Raw genomic sequence first — 20,846 nt, 5'->3', positions numbered from 1 at the left:
AGTGCAGCCCTCGGACGAACTGGGATCCCGTTTCCTTCGCTATTGTAGTAAGACCAACCCGCGAATGGTCTTTGAAGGCGCATCCATCAGTGCTCGTGGTAGGTTCGCATTTGTCACTCTGGCCTTCGAGATAGGAAATGTGGAGACACACGGCAGCGCAGCAGACAGCTCTGACAGGCTGAACTTCAACCAGACGACTACCTTGAATGACTATCCGCCTTAGTCCGACGATACGTTAACTGGGTTGCATGAGCCACTCTACACATAAGTTTCCACACCAGCAATAACAACAAAAATCTTGCCCCAACTAAGGGTTTCAAGGTTTGATTGTACAATACCATGGGGGTTGCTACACCCGCGATCTACGCCGTATAACCCCGGCAACGATCTTCGCACTCCTCGTGCGTCATGCTGGACCATGCGCTTGAGAGTCAGAAGGCATACCCGGTCTTGTCGAGCGGATTGTGATTGTTGTCTACGGGTGCCGGAAATTTGGCATTGCGCGCACAGACCGAGGGAAAACGTCTTTCACGGGCGGACCCAGTGCAAGTCACAGGATCCGAGTCAGGCAACTAGTCAGCGATGTTGACCTATGAGCGAGGTGTCCAAAGGTTTAAGCATGGGCGACATGCGACAAGACATGTTGGTTGCGTGAGAAGCTAGCACCAAGAGCTACCTAGGTACCGGTTTGTTGCGTAGGCAAGCTGGGCGCTCGGCACGGGACTGCGTTGTACGGTGATGCGCGGCAGAACTCACGAAACAGAGTCATCGTGGGTCATGAGGGTGAGGGGATGGTCAATGAACAGTTCATCCCGTGCGATACAAGAATTTGGGCTATCCGGAAGGTCGCGGCCCGACCGCGCTACCGATAAAGACGACCTCGGGATCGTCCTCGGACGTTCACAACTACATTCGTCCGATAGACGCTTCACATGATGAGCCACCTCTTGACAGACCCTGGGGTTGTCTGTGTACGTATTTATTAGGTTCTATGTTGGACAGAATGCTGGGCAATGCTAAGCAAAAACAAGAAGAGGCCGAGGCCAGCAAGACCTCCCACGCGCGTCCCGATCATATAAGTACCGATCAAAAACACCATACTCCCAAATACCAAAGAACCACGTCCAGTGTGTATCGATTTAGTGTTTTTTAATGAAAATACCAACGAAAATCCTAACCCAGAAACAACTAGCATGCTTCATATACAGCATCATGTGGCCAAGCAGATGCAAGCAGCAGCAACGTGTACTTTTCGTGCGCATGCAACAGATCCGCGTCATGCGCGGCCCGGTGCGGCTGCCTCTCGTATGACCTCTTGAACTCTGTACAGCTTCTTTTGTGCTATGATGATCGGCGTCGGATGCTGCGGCACGAGAATCGCCATTGTACGGAACGCGTGCATGTCAAGGTTCCGCCGCACCCAAACCGGATACGACTGTTGGGGGTTGTATTCCATGGAGGGCGATGCATTGTTGGCGGCGGCGGCGGCTAGTGTATGAGCAGCTGCGGCACCGACAACGCACACCCAATAGAGCACACCGGCCATGTCCTGCCAGATGCCGGCGAGATCGGTTTTTTGTAAAGCTTCAAAGAGTTGCTCTGGGAGCGATTTTGTGGGTGACGGAGCAGTATCGCCGCGAGACGAGCAGCAACCTGCGGAAATAGACGGATCGTAGTCGCCAATCTTCGACAGATTCTTGATCGCGTTCGTGTAAATCACAGCAGCTATGCGGCACGCTTCGTAGACCCAGTCGTTCGACCTTGAATGGCCTTGAACCTCCGCTGAGAGTAGAGATGAAATTTGAGTGTGGATAGCCAAAGAACGATTGTGATACCCAAGTAATGCGATACTTTGGGGTCCATCATAAATCTCTTCCTTTTTGATGCAAAGGTCCGTAGCCGGTCCCATACTTTCGATGAATACGTCCGTCAAGTGACGCATCTGGAAGATTATGTCCCGAGTTTCTGACGAACACGAGATTCTGGCTAGGGTCGCAAACTTGCCGGTGGGATCGAAGAGTGGCGACTCTGGTAAAGGAATCATAGCGCCTATGTCCAGGTCCTGCGGCATCCACTGTTGGAATACAGCGTATTGTGTCGCTTCCCGAGTGATTGCTGAATGGTAGCAGTATCTGCATATCGTCAGTATACCTGCAAAGTCAAATGAAGACAGGGAACACTAACGCCGCAGCGAATTCTGCAACAGCAACATCTTGCAATTTGTGCATGCCGCCGCTGGTAACGATGGCACTGACGATTCCCGCCTCATAGAATTTAAGTATCGAATCGTCATAGCTCCACATCTCTGCAGACATCAAGTGAAGCATGATGGTTATGGTTGAGTCATCCAGATGAGTGTTTGGATCGCTCTGTCTACGAGCGAACATTGCGGTCGCTCCCTGCTTGAGGAGAACAGTGCGATCGCTATCACCTGGAAGATTGCGTTTCGTGTCGTCCCAGGCTGCGGCAAGGACAGTTGCGCTTGAGATCAGATCTCGATTCAGACGCATCGCTGGGAACCATTTCCTGAGCATTGAAGTCGTCGTAAACTCTTGCATCACTGTGAGTGTTAGCCTCAATGTCCGTGAAAGTCTTTTAGTACACAGGGTACCATGATTGATCACTGACATAGCGACAGAAGGTGCTCTGCACTCTGTTCAGTGTCGGCAACCATCGGAAGCATGACAGTCTGGCCATTATCAATCAGATACTCTCTAGGTTGATTGGTGGCGAAGTCATCCAACAGCATGTCCAACATGAAGCTCGAGTGTCCCGAAGTTGCTTGGTACTCTGTGACTCTAGACATCGAAGTCTGAGGCAAGCTCTGGCTGGCTACGGTGTCATACAGCGCCGTTTGGACGATGGATTGCACGGCAGGCGCACTGCTGGGCAACAGTGGTATGGTTGATGGGGACAGATCCAGATACAACTCATTCTCCTCAAGTCTCTCGTAGTAAAATATATCCTCTTTCTCTGATGGCACACTGGGCGGGCTGACAATTCCAGTCGTGGATTTCCGTGAAGTGGATCGGGCAGGCTTGTCCGTCAAACCTAGGCTTTCCATCTGCCGGTGGTATTTCATCGCCGTTGATCGTACTTTCTTAGAGTTTTCTTCATGCTTGAATTCAGCCGGATGGCTTGTCGTGATGAACGTAAACTGTGGGGTGTTCATGGCCGTGGGCCTTTCGTGCCTGGGTTTGGCAGTTGCAGAAGTGAGGACTGGAACTGGCACTGTCAGCATGGAGATGTGCATATCCAATGACGTATGTACTTGAGGGAGAGTGTGTCCTACTGGAGTGCAAAGAGTCAGCACTGCAACGAGTAGATCTTGTAGTGGGAAGAACGGTCATGATCGATATGGTACATCGGCAGAGGGCGCGTGTCTCGTTTAAATGATGAAAGAGAGCCGACAGCGCGCGCAAACAGCGAGCATTAATGCGCAAGGGTTTCAGACGGCATCACAGGAGCGGAATGAGGAGCGCTTCTCCAGGTGTCTGATTCGCTTCCACACGCTCAGTGGATGAAGGGCCGTGCACGTGAACATGCAGGCAGAGACCTTGCCACATGCAACCATGCCCTCGCATACCGTCTTTGTACATCTCATTGCGAAGTCCGGTTGCGCTTGAACGTCCCTCTCGTGCGATGATGTGGCGGCGTGTCTTTGCTCCGTGCAGTCCTACTCCACGCTATTCAAGTAGGCTGTGGGGCCAAAGCCATGCTGATTGGCTGGGAGGCGTTCCCGGTCAGGCCAGGGTAGTCTCCGCAAGTGAACATTCCATCATCCCGTCTCCTCTATCATATCTATTGATGGTATCTTTTTATGCCTGAAGAGGCTCTGGGCCCGGCAGTACCGATGGATGTTACAGCACAGTGTGGTGTTCAAACATCTGCAGTTCGATCCCGCATACGTCACGGTCATAACCAACGCACGGAGAGCGACTTCGTACATGTTCAGACTTTCATACAACTCATGCCAGTCTGATGCAATGCAAGGATATTACCTCGTTCCATTGACACTGCCCATACTTCTCATATAGCTGATTGACGTCACTGGTTTTCTCGAGTTCTAGCTGTTCGATACGGAAGAAAGCTAGCCATGGATAGAAAGCATGGGTCTACGATCTTGTACCGAGATTGAACCATCTGTGCTACTCCAGAACTTAGGCCTTGCCTGACGTTGAATTATCGGTTTCCAGGGTTCGAAGAGGCGCATGCTTCTCACTGGATCTGGTTGACAATCTCCGGTTGCTGATAGTCTTCTGCAGCACCCTGTTCACTTTTCACTCGTCTCTTAACGGCGGAAGGGGCCCACTGCATACGTTTTAGACAGCTGATCCCAGGAACGCCTTGCAGCTCCATGTTGACCAAATTGGTCTAGGACAAAGCAGTCTAATGCTCATCTTGGCAAGAGTTCGTTACCGGCATTTCTCGTTAGAATGTGCTCCAACCAACCCCACAGGCGTGTAGTCAATTGGATGCGGAAATGCGGCTGAGCTACCGCTCAGGTCGTGGAACAGGATGACAGATGTTGCAGCTCGAGGACTGGGGTATGTCAACTTGCATATGGGTCGAGACTCGAGGCCCACCGTACACAGCTCACAACGTTGCTGCAGAGCCAATACAGCAGTGCAATCCGAGGCTTTCGGCATGTAGTGATACTGTAGATCGGCCTGTGCACCTCGATAACTCAGAGGTAATTACACAGAGAATTCCCTGACTCTCCTCAGCGTTTTCCTGTTTCCAGGTCTGGAACGCAGAGTGACAACATACCATGGGGAATGACATACCATAATGAATGTAGCGTTAAAAATCGCAGTTCTCCCCGGCTTGTCCTTGAATGTACTTGCTTTTTGAAGTTCCGTCATCCGCTCTTCCTTGGCTTGGTGGCTGCATGGATCCCTGCATGCAATCGCGAGAGGCAGCTTCTGACATGCTGAAAGCGACTACTCGCCGCAAAACGTGCAAAAGCACCACATAATTTGTGCGCCATCCCGATGCATGCGCGGGTCGGGACCCGCGTAGATTCGAGGTCTTTGCGATCCCCACTTACATTGATCATCCTCTCCTGCACATTTCTACAGGTGGAGACTAAGCACTTTTTACCACTATTGTAGTACGGTTAAGACAAAAATTGTCTGTTGGCAGTAGAATTCCTTTACAATCTGTTCTCCTATACGTAGTTTTAAGGCTCAGACAAAGCGTGCAGAGCTCCATGTCTGCCCAGTTGCAAGAAAGTGTTCAACGACGTGCAGGCAGACAGTGGCGTCTTCCTGGAAGTAAGTGTCCAATTTTTGAAGTGTCCTGTATTTGAAATTTCCTATCTTTAAAGGTTTCAATATTTCGAGTATAATTATGTCTTCAATAAATGTAAGATTGATAAACGAGAACATAAGAAGAATACTCCGCGCACAACGCCTGCACGATATTACGCAATATTACTTCAACCTTATCAAATCTCCCTCGACCTTGAATGTAGCCCAAATGACTTTGCGCTTTCACAATCTGATTACTTCCTATCACATCACAATATCCTCATTAAGATCACAATCCTTCTCCTTGTCGTTCCCTCACTCCTCATCCCGCCTCGCGTAGGCTCTTCAGCGCCTCCTTGATCTGGACTCCATACATATCCTCCGCCACATTTACCACTCCATAACCTTTGATCAATTGTCGTACGCGCTTTGGCTTCGCGGTGATTGAGACTGCCTGAGGTGGCTGGTTCTCTCCCATCGATACAAGCGCTACAATGCCAATGACTTTCTCCGGCGCCGAGTTCGTTGCACCTGAGGACTTCGGGGCCTCGGCGACTCGGGCCTGGACTTGGATATCTTTCATCTTTTGCTTGACCTCCAAGGCCGAGTATTCGATGACTCGAGGTGTGTTGTCTTCCATGACGAAGTTGATGAGGCTCTTGGTGAAGGACATGATCAGATATGTTATGTTTGGCCAATAGCTTAGATTTAGCTCATTGGAGGATGGTGCTGGTGATGGAGGTGATGGTTTTGGTGGTGATAGCGCCTCTGGACGTCGTTCCGATGGGTAGATGTAGCGTGCCATAAACTTTGGCGCATATGGATCAACTATGCGCACTGGAGTGATCGAGGAAGACATGTCTTTAGAGATAGGAGACTGATCCTGAGTAAGCAGAGAATCACGTTCTGTGGGATCATCTTCCTCAAAGTAGTCTTCAGACAAGGGAAGGCGGACGTTGCCCATGTCGAGATCCAAGTTGGCGTCTCCGAGGACACGGGCGGCTGCAGTATCGTTGCGCGCGGAAGAAGACGGCATCTCTTCTTTCCACCATGCTGTCGAGCTTCCTGTGCTATCCTGTCTACGTTGCGCTGGACGCGTAACTATTTTTGATTCGTAAAACATTGCATCAATCTGCGATAGAACGTCAGAATCAACACCTGAGGGAGCGACGGAAGGATTCTCAGTACGGTTGCTCATTGTGATCAAGCTGGTTTGAGGCGGTTGTGTGGTAATCGAAGGTCTCAGTGAGTTATGAAACAGTCTGGGATTTTATGAAAAGCGGGAGCATGCCTTGTATGAAGTGAACGAATTTTATTGCGTCAGGCTTCTGTCGCCACGACAAGGCTGGAACATCGCAAGTGATTCTCCGGGCCCTGTTGGTGGTGATCCAAAGCATGGTTGTGAATGGTAGTTACTGTCTGTGCTCAAACAAGAGAGACGCGGGTGATTGGACAGACACGGTTCGTAAGATTCACATCAGAATACGTTTGTTCCGAACGTGAAGACCGAGAGAACCTTAAAGTCACAATGTCAGCATGTCCTAAGGTCAATAACACGCACAGTGCCTTACCTATCCAGCGCACGTAACTGTCACTCCGATGTCTTCTGTTATCATGCAAGAGCCAGCTCTGAATATGTCAAGTCTACTTGAGAAGCCTGTCTCGATCGAACTTCCCGTGAAGCAGCCTCGTGTTCAACGCGAATATACCACAAGCCCGCCAGACGCACATCTCCATACTCCACGGGCCTTTCATGGCTTCATACCTCTTAGCACCCCTGTTTATTTGCCTGATCTTGCCGGCAGTAATGCCCAGAAAATGCACTTAGACTACTTCTCGGTCCCAAAGAAAGAGAGTGTCGTATCGCCAGCTCCTGTCCAGTACGAATCTAATGTCTTCGTACCACTGTGTTCGGTTGCTGCCGTGGAACAGGGCATGGATGCGGCAGACTACTTCTCACAATCTTCCACTCAAATAAATCAAGAGACAACTCAAAAGGCATTTGTTGCTGTTTCTAACGACCAAATTCCCCGCACCCCAGCCCCTGTGCCTCGTCTTCAGTTTTCCGGTCATACCATTCGTATCTCGATTCAGGACCTGAAGCACCCAACAGGCAGCCCGGTCCACGAGCGTGACATCACCTCTTCCTACACAGGATTGTACAGTCCATCAGATTTCAACGTCAACTCGCAAGGCGGAGACAGCTGTTCTGACAAGTTGAACGGTATAGCAAAAGGACAAGAAAGTGGTCAAAGTAAGGAAGCGATGGAGGCCACACTCAATACACTGGAGGAGCGCAACCGAATCTTTGAAAAGTGTGTATTGAATCTCGAGCATGCTGCACTTGGACTTGATGCTGTTCAAAGTCAGCTAGAGCGCACAAAGTCGACATCGAGCTTCAGGTCAGCTAAGTCGAGTGTGTGCTCGGAACAAACCGTGAAAGAACCTACAGATGATGAGCCAACGAGAGAAACGGCATGGCAGTCGCTTGCCGAGACCATATCGCTTCCAGATAGCGAAAGCATCGATGAAGAAGAAGACGAGGATGATGGTGACGGATTTCTCAAGATCAACGTCTTTGATGTCGATGGCGGTCGAAGAAGCCTCGCGCCATGCATGGACACGATACCTGAGGTCGAATATCCTGTTCGAAAGTCTTCTCTTTTGCCATATAGTAGCCTTCTTTCTCCACCTCATCGACATAGGCGCAAACTCGGACCACTTCGTACCTCCACGCCTTCCGATCCTTCGATTTACAAAACTGCTACATCGACTTCAACCAAGGTATTAGCTTCGCTTCTCGTTGGGCCCAAGATCAACATCGGCAACGGATCTAGTGGCGAAGTTTATGTATCCGGGGTGCCTGAGCGCATGCTTGTGTATTTTTGCGGCCAAGAAGCCGTATCGCGATTGTTGCCTGGCTACAATACACCCCAGGAAGTACTCGAAGTGCCGGCTTCGGAAGCTGAGAAAAAAGGCATTGTCAGAGTTATGAGGTTCATGCGACGCTGCTGTTCTCCGAGAAGCCATGCGAGTAGCGGCGACATGCAAATACCTCAGGGAAATGATTACCTCAGAGACGGCATTGACACAGTGCGCGCATGCCGAGTCTTCGACCTCCGGGTAGATGCTGATCGCATGGAGCGACTTGTAGTCCAGAATTTGGTCCTTTCAGACGACGCCATCGATCAAGTTTGGAATGGACACTTTGGTTGTATGCGGGATACTTCTTTCGGAGATGCGGTTGTGTGGTTTATTTTGACGGAGACGCAGAAAGACCGGATTGGAATGGGAGAGGAGCTGATATGTATGCTAGAATACGAAGAGTTTAAAGAGTTGAAAGAAAGGGTTAGGGAAGAGGTAAAGATCAGGAAATGGAGGTGTGAAGCGAGAGATGAGTATCTGGACAGATGTCACCGGGACAGAAACAGAAAGCAGAAGATACGACTCAGACTTCAGAACCAAGAGAGTGATCGAATGGCAAAACTTGTGGAAGTTCGGACTCAAAACAAGGAGGCCAGCGCAGGCATCAAAAACATGGCAGGCTCCATCCACTCTTTCAGCACGGAAAAAGGCCTTCCGACTCTGCCATCAGATCCACACCTCAATGCTGAGAATGATGACGCTGCAAGCACCAGTCCGTCCCAGAACGTAGCAATCTCCATTCGCTCAATGGACACGAATAAGGAACTTCCGACACCGCCGTCAGAGACAGAGTCGGCATTGAGTACAGAGGCTACGGCTTCGGATATGTATGCGACTTTTGTTCGTTCACTCGGTAATGCCCCGCGGAGTGTCCAGAGCAACAGGCCAATGAGAAGAGACCCAACCACCAGCACTGGATTGCGTTTAATACTTGAGGATATGTCGAATGACGCTTGGGAGGCACCCCGGGCAGCGCCTGTCCCAAGGATCAAATCCAGCTTGTGGATGCGGTTGAAGCATGCTTTCGACGAGTGACAGCAAGGACGACGGTGAGCTCTATATATAGCAATGATTTCTGAGCCTGGTAGATATTTAGTATGCATGTGTTTCTCCAATTTAGGAATCCGATTGTCGAAATGTGATAAGCTTTACGGTGTGCCGCATGTCAGAGTGCTTGAAGGAGAAAGAGCGCAGGACAGGCTGATGCTCCGTCTGATACCACGGACCATACCAAAAACGGCATAGCCGCAGTATCCATATTCCAACTAACAGCACCTCAATCACGTTCTCCGGCATACACTCCAACACCATGTCAGCAACTGACTCTAGTCATGTCTCTATTCGAGCTCGAAATACCTCAAATAGCAGCGGTAAATCGCCGGTCCCGCCGGTCCCGCCGGTCCCGCCAAAAGAGGGCATTAAACTATCATCTAAGCCACTGCCACCGGCTCCACGTTTCCGTCAGCAGTCCACCATCCATGTGGAAAAGAAGCCGTTACCAAATCCGCCAACTGGCTTGAACCTGAAAACAACCTTCCTCTGGATCATTGGGCTTTCCATGTCATTCTTCACGATCGTGGTTCTATTACCCGTCATCACAGAAAGAGATGCCATGCCTGGCTTCCATCGATGGCTGCGAAAGTTATTGTTTTCACCATCATGATGCAAAGTTGGCAAAGAATATGTCGTGAATCGGTCAAATCATTGCCAATCTACAACTTTGACTCCTGCTTAGTCGCATCAACAAGACTCTTCCGCCCACCAAAGCCGAACAAATACGCTGCCACCTTTCGCATCTGGATCTCTTCGCTGCCTTCCGTGATCCTGTATCTACGATGGTGCCTCCAGATATGCTCGAACGGGTAATGCCTAGAGTATCCATTGCCCCCATGGACCTGGATCGCCCTATCCGCAGCCTCGGTACACAATCTATTGGCGTAGTAGTTGCACATGGATACCTTGTCGCCAATCCTCCTCTCAATCTCGTGGTGTGGCATAGAATCCATCTCTAGTGCCGTCTTACGGATCAATTGTCGCAGCATCTCACATTGCGTTGCGAGTTCCACAAGCGGAAACTGTATGCCTTGGTTGTGTGAGAGGGGTGTACCGAAGGGGGCGCGTTCGTTGGCGTATTCGACGGATTGTTGGACGCAGTAGACAGCTGCGCCTAAGGAAGAAGCTGCTTGTCGAATGCGGTTTTCGTGGACGAAGGCTTGAGCGACACCGAGGCCGTTGTGGATAGGCCCGAGAGCTGCGGTTTCTGGGACCCACACGTTTTTGATCGACACGGTTGCGTGATCGGTAGGCATGTTGAGAGTCCTGCGTTGTGTTAACAACTACTTTGCGTGAGCGATGGGCGATCTAAGCATACCATTCATACGATTCTGCCTTCAGTCCAGGTGTCTCGACAGGGACAATGAAACACGAGATGCCCTTGATCTCTCCGTCTTTCCCTGACGTCCTGGCGAAGACTGAGCAATGCGTAGCGTGGTGCATGCCTGTCTGCCATCGCTTGTACCCGTTCAGAAGCCATCCTTTGACACCATCTCGGGTTTCTGGTTGGCCCTTTGTAGCCATGTGTGTGGCGTCCGAGCCGTGTCCAGGTTCCGTCAGACCAAAGGTCATCCTGAACTTTCCCTCCAATCGAAGTGGGATGAATTCCCTCTTCTGTTGCTCACTTCCGAATCCCATGAGCATGATGACATCTGGGAAGTTTCCGACCATTGAGTGCTCAGTTTGCAGGTCATTGAAGAGACCTAGACCCTTGGCCGCAAGGTGCTCTCTTATGACCGCCATCCAGAGGTTGCTGCCTCGACCGTCTGCGCTGTTCTGGCCACCGTACTGCTTGGGAAGAGACAGGCGATAGAAGCCAGCTTCATCGGCAAGCTTTCGAGACTCTGTCAGGAGCTCCTCCCACTCCTTACGAGGCAAACCACCGTTGTCCCAGTCGGTTCGAGCATGTTCGCGACGGTGGTCGAAGAAGCGGTTGTTGTCGTCTTTGTGCTGAAGAGGTGTGATCTTCTCGTCTATAAACTTGTCGAGATCTGCAAGGTATTGCTTTAGATCGTCTGGTATGGAGAAGTTCATTTGCGCCATGGTGTAGCTGTAGAAAGGTTGTGTTTTGCTTAGAAGTATCCACTAAGCATACAACGGGGTCCTTCTCATCGATCAGGGAATCGAGCGAACGAAAGCCAATGACTAGTCGCTCGAGCGATAATGGCAATTTTCGGGAAATACATGTTGATGACTCGCTTGGCTTCAGTCGTGGAGATGTGCCTGACGAGGAGCTGTTCATGCGGGGAAAAGCACAGACGGGGATCACCAACCTCGGCCTTTCGCGGGAATTCTGCATCACGACACGCTATTATCGATCACGTCTGCCTTTCAATCATCAACCACAGCGCGCCCACCACCATGCGCGCTCTGATTTTGCTCCAACCACTAACCACTATGAAAGAGCAACTGTCATATAGCATGCGAGTCTGGACAGGTTCAATAGCCACTTATGCCATTGTGAAGTGCTAATAATGACTTGAAGTCGCACAGGCTTTACTAAGTTGCACTCTCCCAATGCTATCTTAACTCTAGGTTTATGTTTTTCCGCCATCTTTGATCAATTGGTGCTCTGGCTCTGGCTCAAATCTAAAATGCGGATAACACTTGATACTGCCATACGACTCGCTGTTCAATAGGTGAAGGACACCAGGACATTTTGTTTGGCTGTATATTCAAGTCCGCCATCACCCTGTAAATTCTCTCAGCTGACTGACATATGTATCCCCAATGTGTTGTTTCCATCTTGAAACGGTGCCCTAGGTCCTGTGCAATCTCCGGTCAAGAACAACTAGCAGAATCCGTCGTAATCGGGACCGATAGACCGCGGAAAATAATTGAATAAAAGGCACGAGATGTTAGGAGAAGACTATATACAGCTTGAGGGTGTCTGGAAGTAGAGTTCTGGGCATGTGTACACTGCGCCTGGCAGACCACGAGACACCAAGCAGTTTGTCGATGAAGTTTTTGTTCTTTTGGCGATTGATGCGCTGGCGACGAGCGCGGGACAGATCAGAACTACAATCAATGCAAGCATTTCGACTATATGGTTAGATGTGATGCTCGTTACGAGGAGGGAAAAGTGTACGGCTTTATGTGGACATAACTCACATCACAGACGGTTGAGCTGTCCCGGGTTTGTTGTAGTTACGTGTCAGGTCAATCAGATTTCGTGCGATTCATTGAGTCGTTATTGGTAGCTTTTTGAAAAGCACATCCGAATCCTCACGAACACGATGTCAGGAAAACTTGTAGTCAGCCGTGCCACGTGTATAGCACGTCCCAAAGAAGGATCAAGAGGAACGTAGAAGATGGCGTAAGAAGCTTTGATGATTTGGGCTGGAGGCTCTCCCAAATATTCAATGAGACAACCAATCATGTAGAGTGCTTTTGCCCTCACAATTTCACATATAAGTGCGAGCAGGAAACATAGACTTCAAACGAATTTCTTGAAATTAGAGGTCACATCATCAATCCCAATACGGGCTATACCACATCCCTACACAATATCCCAACAAACCATACTCAGAAAAGAACCTCTTCCCAGGCACTTGACTTAAACCCTGGACACTCAAGCCTCTTCACCACGCTCCCCTTACAGTCCTTCTGACCGTACAGATCACAATAAGTCCCCGGGTCAGGCCCGACAGAAGCCGCCGGTTCGTTGCCTTCAGCCCATGTTATGCAGATGCCCATTTGAGCTTGCCATGTACATGTCTGCGAGCTGGTGTTGGCAAAGTTGGCCTCGGGGCAGAAGTAGACGGCGCTCGGGGCGGCCTAGATTCGAGGCGCAGGATTGGTTGGGGTCGGGGGGCTGCTATGAAGGGGGTGTGGCTCCAGATGCTGCGTAGATTTTTGGGGGTGGCGTATTTTGTGGGCGAGTTAGCGAGTGCGAACGGAGCTGCGGTGGAGAGATGTGAAAGCGTGAGTAGGAGCAAGATACTCGGGAATGACATTGTAGCGTGTAGCATTTTTGCGCAGTTTGGGCTTTTGTGGTTGGGGAATCTACCAGAAAGGCAGAAAATGGTGTTATGCTCGGGATGAAGATATGCAAGGGGAGAAGAGAGGCGGATCGCGGAGTGGAGTTGACAAAGAGACGGTATCCTATATACATCCTTTGTTACGACAACGAAACAGGACAATGGCAGGATCGGGTTTGACAACATATCATCAGAGCATTCTACGGCTAGTCTTGAATCTGCCGACGATATTCAAGGTGGCGCTATATGTCCGAGGACTCGGGAAGCTTGAGAGGTTAAGACGCTGCACATTGATCGCATAAACCCGAACGAAGACCCCACTGAAACCTTACAAAACCACAGTGGCATGGACTTCAATATTTGAATCATTCGTAACATAATCGAGCATGCTGATAGTCTCCGAGGCATCACTAAAGCTTGGAATACACTTAACACAACGCTGACTCAATTTGTGACGTTAAATTAGACATATATACTCATACTAAGATCTTATCCCCTCCCTCCTGCCTCCTTACTTAGCTCAAATTTCGCTCGACATCTCACACTCCCAAACCACCCCCTGTCCCCCATATCACTAAGTCCCGGACATTCCAGCTGTCTCACAATCTCCCCTTTACAACTTGCCTCTTTGTAGAAATCGCACACGCCACCGATATCCGGTCCAAATGAGCGAGGCTTGAGTTCTGGAAATTCCACAGGAAAGCTCATACACACCCCGTTGGCGGGGACGTACTGGCACGGAATCTTGCTCGAGCTGCCGAAGTTGGCGTCCGGGCACATGTAGAAGGCGCCAGGCGTGCCGGTGCCGGCGGTGCAGGTGTTTGTCGCAGGAGTGGGAGGGAAGTTTAGGGAGCGTTCGGAGGAGCTCAAGGGAGCGGCGGAGGAGAGGGGCAGGAGGAGTAGTGAAAGGGAGAGGGGTGATGTTAGTTGTGAGAGCATCTTTGCGTTTTGTGTTTTTTTGATGATAGTAATAAAAGTTGAGACTTTGACGATTGGAATGATGTGCGAAAGGAAGTGATGATGAGGTTTTGTGGCGCGGGCTAAGAAATGTAAGGGTATTATGAATTAAAGCACATGGCGGTTGGACAAAGAAGCTGTGAAAGACGACTTCAAGGCGTTGCAGCTCTCTTAGTGGGGACAAAGGTACATCGCTCATCCAGCAGCCATAGTCTTGTGCTCAAGACAACAAGGTCTTTCTTTGTTAGGAACGGCTTGGGTCGAAAAGTCGGAGCAATAGGCACAATAGAGCAGGGGACAGTTTGCTGTATCATGATACACAAAGCGTCTTGATGATTATTGTGCTACTACCTGATATACGCATCAACAACATCTGCAGAGCCTCGAGTCTGCCTACACCTGCAGACACCTCTGTATGAGGCCGTGTCCGCCATGCTCTTTCCTGCTAACAAACACATACCATGCCCTGAGCGCCGTGCTTTTGACAGTGGTATCTCGAACAAATCAATGATGCAACCTTCATATAACGCCAACAAATGCGATTAATACTTGCAAAGTAGTATGCTCAGTCATTTCGTGATCATACCAAATCGTCATCCTCTTCCTCTCCTTCTGCGTCAACGTCCGATCCGTTCCTCAAAGGAGATGGCAGCAAATGCATCACTGCCTCGTACTCGCGCTTACTCTCCTGGGCATCTTGCAGTAACCCGTTCTGTTGGTACGTATGCATGCACATGCCGGCTGCAACAGCCGTCCACAATGGACTGCGACTCCACTTGTTGTTGTGCCGAGTTGCTCGCACCGCCTGAACTGCTTTGTCGCTGACTTGATTTGCGAAAAAGCTCGAGCTGAAGTAGGACAGTGCCATTGTGACAAACTCGCGATTTTGTGTTTTTTTGAGAATATCACTTGTTCGGTTGACGGCTGCTTGTACAAACGTCTTCTTGCGCATGATTGAAGCGTCTGTAGTAGTATCTGGGCTTGACATAGCGTGCACAAGGCGATGTGCTACACGAATGTACTGATTGGGGTGATTTTCACACAGTGGTGTCAGCTGCTTCAACAGCGTAGTGGCGATGTGCTGTTGCGGATGGCCTGGGTATCTCACAATGAGCACTCTATTCAGAGCCGCGAGAATCGCGAGATCGACTTTGGTGCCAACGGAAGAAGCCTGTGATGGCAACTGAAACAAGTCTGACGAGTAAGCACGCAAAGCGGATTCGAAAGCGCCATTTCTCTGGTCGGACACAGCGGTCAGGTAGGCCAACGTACGCGCAGTCTCCTCATTTGGTTTCGACTTGACGGCGCGCTTCTTGAGGATGGTGAGGGCTTCAGTAGCGGTCGCTGCGTCTTCCCGGTGACACGCGATGAGACCAATAACGAAAAGAGAATGCCAGTCAAGCACACTGTTCCACTCTTGCTGGGCGACCGCAAGTGGAATGGGGATGCTGTGCGAAACGTGACGGTTCGATGCACTCTTGGCCCGGTGATGTGCTTCCCTGATATATTTGAGACCCTTCTCGTGGACATGCTGATCATAGGCGCAGATGAAGAAGCACAGTGTTTGTAGGTCTTCCTTTGGTAACCACACAAAGACGAGTTCATCACATCCTGCAGGGTTCTTCCGAAATATGCCGCCACTATCAAATGTCATGCTCCCGCCAGAGCTTCTTTCAATTACAACGGTGAGTATGCCGGTGTGGGATTGTAATGCGTCGGCCTTTTCATCAAGAACCCCAGAAATCAAGGCAGTCGACTTTGTGCCGTCAGGAACGCCGTTGTGGATACCACAGGTAACATCAATAATGTCGAGAAGCGTGCCGAATGAGCCAAGTTGCTCCGCAGAGACTTGAAGCTGCAAACTCCGTGCGGATGCTATAGCACGCTGTGCTTGTTCAAGCCTGTCTGCAGCACCCGACCGCAGATGAACTAGCGCTTCTAATGCATTGCAAGCCACGTATATAGCTCTGTCTCCTCGCCTCTCTGAGTGCGCCGCTATGGCATGCAGCTGCTGCAGCGCAGGAACAAGCTCTATACGTCCCGATATCTGAAGTGTGAGCGCGACCTTCAAGAATCGGAAAGCATACACCCAGGCGATGTGCTGAAAGGTCTCCGCTTCGGTGATGGGTTTATCCAAGGACTTGAGGGCAGCGCGATGATTTGTCTTGAATTGATAGCGGGCTTGAAGATGTAGCGAAGCGTACTTTAAGTCTTGCAAGCGACATCGTCCGCACAACGATATCTGCTTGGACAGAACCTCGTCGATTTCAGCAGTATTATCCGTCTCCTCTGCAAGCAGAGTAGCGTATCTGAGTCTGAGTCTAGCCTCGTCACGTGGCAGCAGGTGGAAGTCCCTCAGTACAGTGTCCATACAGCCCAAACCCGTCGCCATCAATTTGTGATACTGAAGCACATCGGCTTCTCGCCGACTCCGCACTACTCGGGTGCCCATGCCACGTGCTGCAGCAATGTACTCGTCTGCAGCTGAGAGCAACATGACTGAGAGGTCAGCGGGAAGTGCTTTGGGCGGAGGTTGCGCGTGTCTCGTAGGGGTCAGATGATGATTCGATGACCGTGGTATGACAACCTGGGGATGCCCCTTCGGCTTTGGCGTTGTACTCTGTATTGATGGGCTACGGTGCTGGCTTGACGGGGTCTGAGAGCTGGAAGGAATTCGCTGCTGAGGGGTCGATTGCTGCTGCAAGGGCGTGCGATGTTGCTGAACAGGCGTACTCGAAGTCTTCTGCTGCGGTCGGGGGCCGTTCTCTTGAAGCGCAGGTGATCGCTGGACCTGTTTCGACTGCGAAGGCGTCGGATGCTGCTGATTACTGTATCGCCGGCGGTCCTGCGTCCCGTCTGCTTGCGCAATTCCAGAACTGCTGTTTCGCTGCACGGGCATCTGTACATGCCGGATCTTAGGCGGTTGCATATGCTGCATAGGCGACACATAGCTTGGGGCCTTTGGCGGGATGACGACCTGTGGTTGCGCGCGCGGTTGCTGCTGCTGCTGCTGCTGTGCATAGGCTTGGGGCATTGGCGGGTATTGCTGGCTGGGCGGTCGAGATACGCTCATATGTGGATGAGTCTGCGGGGCCTGCGATTGCGGATATCCCTGGGGCATCTGCTGCTGCATGGGAGGGTACTGCGGCGCATACCCCTGGTGCTGGTACGCATTTGGCTGCTGCTGTTGCGGAGGGTAGGGTACATATTGCCCGTTGTTGTATGCCTGTGGCGGCCAGTTCTGGTTGTGCCGTGGATCCATGGTGGTATTGATTCGGGATGGGCGGTCGCCACCAGAGTCACTATGAGCGCAGCATTATCGGGCGTGGCGGAGGTGTGAATCGAACGTGAGGTCCTGCGCAACGACATGGCGCGCGATCATGGGAGTCGCGACCGCGCTACGATCGCAGGTCCTGATTGGTAGGCAAGCGCGCGTTTACGAAACCACTTAGCACTTAGGCCGAGGCATGTTATCGCTCGCTGGTGTGAAACCCAACCTTTTTCAATCAATTCACATTCGCACTACATACCTACGGGACTATCCAGGATCGTTTCAGACAGGAAAGCATTGACATTGGACCTGCAAGTAATCACCATCACAACCTACAGCACCTTAGAGGGATTCGATAATTCGATACCTGGCATGATTAGTAAATCAAAAAAGAGCTGGAGCACTTTATGAGACCGAGTCTTTGGAATTAAGAAATCAATCCTTCTTCAATCCATTCCCAGAAGACAAAGAATTCAAATCGATCATCTAAACCACCATGTTCGACCTCTCCTGGATCCTCGGCCACGGCAAAACGTTCTACACACACCACCCCTCTCCTGTCCCCCTCACCACCAAATCCGGTTCCAAGACTACTCTGCCCAAATAGCCCAGACTCATCCCGCCATGCGCTCAACCCCTCCTCTCAACGCACCTCCAAACCATGTACACAGCGCCCCGACCCCGGATCCTTCCGATCATTCTACAAGCGCTAGCATTTCGATTCAAACCACTCCGTGTAACCCAGGCACCTATGCCGTCGACTTCGTTGTAACCAAGGAAGAAGGTGAAGCTGCAACGAAAGATGCCAGCCTACCCGAGCGCACTGCAAACTTCACTTCCGCAGAATGGGACGACATGAACAGCAAAGACACCACGCCCATGATCATCGCTCTCCACGGCCTATCCGGCGGCTCGCACGAAGTCTACCTGCGCGAAACCCTCGCGCCCCTAACAGCCTCCGGATGGGCAGCATGCGTCGTCAACGGCCGCGGCTGCGCCCTTTCAAAAGTCACGACGCCGCAATTATTCAACGCACGCGCGACGTGGGATGTGCGGCAGACGATCGCCCACCTGCGTGAACTGTATCCGAATAGGCCGCTCTACGCCGTCGGGTTCTCACTCGGCGCAAACATACTGACCAACTACGTCGGCGAGGAGGGCGACAAGTGCATGCTACGAGCGGCCGTGGCGTGCAGTAATCCGTGGAATCTGGATGTTTGTAATGTCGAGTTGCAGCGCACTTGGGTGGGGTTGGAGATTTATGCGCGCACCATGGGCGCGAATTTGAAGAAGTTGTTTGTGCTGCATAGGGAGCAGATTTTGAAGAATGAAGGGGTGGATGAGGATAAAGTTATGGGGAGTCGCTATCTTTTCGAGTTTGATAGGCATGTGCAGTGTCCTACTTGGGGGTATCCGACCGAGGGCGCGTACTATAGGGATAGTGAGAGTGTGGATGCGTTGTTGGGAGTGAAGGGTGCCGTTTTTGGGGATTAATGCTGAGGATGATCCGGTATGCTTGGATTTCATTGTGGTGATGTCTATGTGGTTGCTAAAGATGACTGCAGATTTCGTCCAAGGCTGCTATTCCGTTCGAAGAGTTCAAGCAGAACCCGTACGCTGTGTTGTGTACCACCAACTGGGGCGGCCATCTTGGATCATTCCAGCTGGGTGGCGGGAGGTGGTTCGCAACAGCGGCCTCATCGTTCCTGGCCAAGGTACACGAAGAGATCGACCACGAGGCGTCGCAGACCAAGATCCAGGAGACCAAGATCGATACGCCGGGGAAGAAGTACCCCATTTACGATCCGAACAACCGACGCCTGATATTGCCCGACGCATAGAAACCGCAACTTCTTCATACATGTGACATTTGGGTATCATAGACTTTTGTAACCATCACGAAATAGACCTCATCCATCCATCCATCCATCAACCAAAGCTGACCCTCTTCCTCGCCTTGTACTTTCCATCCTTCTTCGACTTCTTCGCCTTGCCCTCGTCATCATCGTCCCCACCCTTCGCCGGCGCACTTCTCCTCCTCTTCTTCTTCAAGCCCTCCTTCCTCTCCTCAAACGCCTTATCCTTCTCGTCTCGCCTGCCCTCCGCCTCGACCCTCTTCGCCTCACGAATCTCCTCCAACTGCCTAGCCCGCGTAATCTTGCTTTCAATCCTGCCCTCCTTCTCCGCATTCACCACGCTCATAATCGCCATCATGCTGGCCGGATCGTCGACGAAAATCTTGCCCTTCTTCTCGCCTTTAGGCTTCGCGATGCCCGCGGGTACTATGCCGTTGAGCAGCGGGATGTCGAGTTCCTTCTCGCTGTACACGCGCTTCTTCTTGCGGCCATCCTTCGTGCGGGACTTTGTCTTCTGCGCACCGCCAGGTTTCGCGAGCGTGAGTTTCTTCTGGCGGTTCTTGGAGATGCCCTCAGGTTTCGACGCCGAGGATTTTGATTTCGCGGAGGACTTGGCGCCGAGTTTGGCGGATTTGCCTTTTGTGCTGGGTTTGCCTTTTGTGGGTGCCATTGTGTGTGGGTTGTAGATGGGTAGGTTGGTGGTTGAAGTTGCGCCGAAACTTTTTTGGAAGCTATGGTTAGATCGGCGGTTTGCGACGCCGACGCGGACGTCTAGCGCCAAGCTGTAATGGCCGCCAACCTCGCATGCGCGCGACGACAGCTCCAACATCGGTCAGACTTCAAGCTACCACACATCCCACAGACACGCAGACTGCGCTCCAGCACCATGGAGGACAACCGCCTATTCCGCTTTCCCCGGCCCGCATGGCTCAACAGCGCCAACACACGAACCTTTGGCGTCTACACAGCCGGAGCCCTGGTAGGCATCACCGAGCTTCATATCTGCCTCTACCATGCTAACAGCCACGATGTAGTTCGCGCTGGGATTCTACACCCTGATCGACATCGCAGTATGGTCCAAATCCATCATGAACCCATCCGACCCAGCCGTGCACATCACCTTCGTCGACTGGATCCCCGGCATCTGCTCGGCGCTGGGCATGCTCGTCATCAACTCGATCGACAAGTCGCGACTGAGCGCCGATAGCTTCAGCTACAGTGGGAACGGCGTGGCGTGGAAGGCGAAGCTGGTCCTGTTCTTGGGCTTTGCGCTGCTGGCGGGCGGGCTCGCGGGCAGTGTTGTGGTGCTGGTGATGAAGTACATTGTCCCGGAATATGTGTGGCCGACTATCTGGATGGGTGTGGGCAATGTTATCGCAAATTCGCTGATTATGCTGAGGTGAGTTGTGCGCTGTGAGACGAGATGATGGATGGAAGGCTAACGTGACGCAGTTCCGCTGTGCTCTGGATCGCGCAAAACATGGAGGACGAGTACACCTACAACCTGGCGCTGTAAGAGAACGCAGGTCCTGTACCAGTCTGTTTCAGTGTG

General features: G+C 51.4%; 9 protein-coding genes across 9 annotated transcripts; 3 read left to right on the top strand and 6 right to left on the bottom strand.

The window, feature by feature from the left end:
* Positions 1-1,276: 1,276 nt before the first annotated feature.
* On the bottom strand, positions 1,277-3,172 carry SNOG_01707 (hypothetical protein; the record flags this gene model as incomplete). Its single annotated transcript, XM_001792288.1, has 4 exons — positions 1,277-1,782; positions 1,912-2,132; positions 2,185-2,560; positions 2,629-3,172. 4 exons carry the CDS (start codon positions 3,170-3,172, stop codon positions 1,277-1,279), a joined length of 1,647 nt encoding a protein of 548 aa, XP_001792340.1.
* Positions 3,173-5,574: 2,402 nt separating this feature from the next.
* On the bottom strand, positions 5,575-6,288 carry SNOG_01706 (hypothetical protein; the record flags this gene model as incomplete). The annotated part of the gene is made up of 1 exon (XM_001792287.1): positions 5,575-6,288. One exon carries the CDS (start codon positions 6,286-6,288, stop codon positions 5,575-5,577), a length of 714 nt encoding a protein of 237 aa, XP_001792339.1.
* A 492-nt stretch (positions 6,289-6,780) lies between these two features.
* Positions 6,781-9,212, top strand: SNOG_01705 (hypothetical protein; the record flags this gene model as incomplete). The annotated part of the gene is made up of 2 exons (XM_001792286.1): positions 6,781-6,836; positions 6,896-9,212. 2 exons carry the CDS (start codon positions 6,781-6,783, stop codon positions 9,210-9,212), a joined length of 2,373 nt encoding a protein of 790 aa, XP_001792338.1.
* A 677-nt stretch (positions 9,213-9,889) lies between these two features.
* On the bottom strand, positions 9,890-11,273 carry SNOG_01704 (hypothetical protein; the record flags this gene model as incomplete). Its single annotated transcript, XM_001792285.1, has 2 exons — positions 9,890-10,496; positions 10,549-11,273. 2 exons carry the CDS (start codon positions 11,271-11,273, stop codon positions 9,890-9,892), a joined length of 1,332 nt encoding a protein of 443 aa, XP_001792337.1.
* A 2,550-nt stretch (positions 11,274-13,823) lies between these two features.
* SNOG_01703 (hypothetical protein) lies at positions 13,824-14,149 on the bottom strand (the record flags this gene model as incomplete). The annotated part of the gene is made up of 2 exons (XM_001792284.1): positions 13,824-13,893; positions 13,944-14,149. The coding sequence occupies 2 exons, from the start codon at positions 14,147-14,149 to the stop codon at positions 13,824-13,826; spliced, it is 276 nt and encodes a 91-aa protein (XP_001792336.1).
* Positions 14,150-14,747: 598 nt separating this feature from the next.
* SNOG_01702 (hypothetical protein) lies at positions 14,748-17,429 on the bottom strand (the record flags this gene model as incomplete). The annotated part of the gene is made up of 2 exons (XM_001792283.1): positions 14,748-16,687; positions 16,901-17,429. The coding sequence occupies 2 exons, from the start codon at positions 17,427-17,429 to the stop codon at positions 14,748-14,750; spliced, it is 2,469 nt and encodes an 822-aa protein (XP_001792335.1).
* An 864-nt stretch (positions 17,430-18,293) lies between these two features.
* SNOG_01701 (hypothetical protein) lies at positions 18,294-19,279 on the top strand (the record flags this gene model as incomplete). Its single annotated transcript, XM_001792282.1, has 2 exons — positions 18,294-18,905; positions 19,004-19,279. The coding sequence occupies 2 exons, from the start codon at positions 18,294-18,296 to the stop codon at positions 19,277-19,279; spliced, it is 888 nt and encodes a 295-aa protein (XP_001792334.1).
* Positions 19,280-19,367: 88 nt separating this feature from the next.
* SNOG_01700 (hypothetical protein) lies at positions 19,368-20,123 on the bottom strand (the record flags this gene model as incomplete). Its single annotated transcript, XM_001792281.1, has 1 exon — positions 19,368-20,123. The coding sequence occupies one exon, from the start codon at positions 20,121-20,123 to the stop codon at positions 19,368-19,370; it is 756 nt and encodes a 251-aa protein (XP_001792333.1).
* Positions 20,124-20,180: 57 nt separating this feature from the next.
* SNOG_01699 (hypothetical protein) lies at positions 20,181-20,810 on the top strand (the record flags this gene model as incomplete). Its single annotated transcript, XM_001792280.1, has 3 exons — positions 20,181-20,273; positions 20,329-20,693; positions 20,747-20,810. 3 exons carry the CDS (start codon positions 20,181-20,183, stop codon positions 20,808-20,810), a joined length of 522 nt encoding a protein of 173 aa, XP_001792332.1.
* Between the last annotated feature and the right edge of the window lie 36 nt (positions 20,811-20,846).

Source organism: Parastagonospora nodorum (genome assembly GCF_000146915.1).
Source record: "Parastagonospora nodorum SN15 chromosome Unknown scaffold_2, whole genome shotgun sequence".
NCBI classification, from domain to species: domain Eukaryota; kingdom Fungi; phylum Ascomycota; class Dothideomycetes; order Pleosporales; family Phaeosphaeriaceae; genus Parastagonospora; species Parastagonospora nodorum.
Note: the sequence above shows the minus strand (reverse complement) of the source record. Positions and strands in the feature narration are given on the sequence as shown.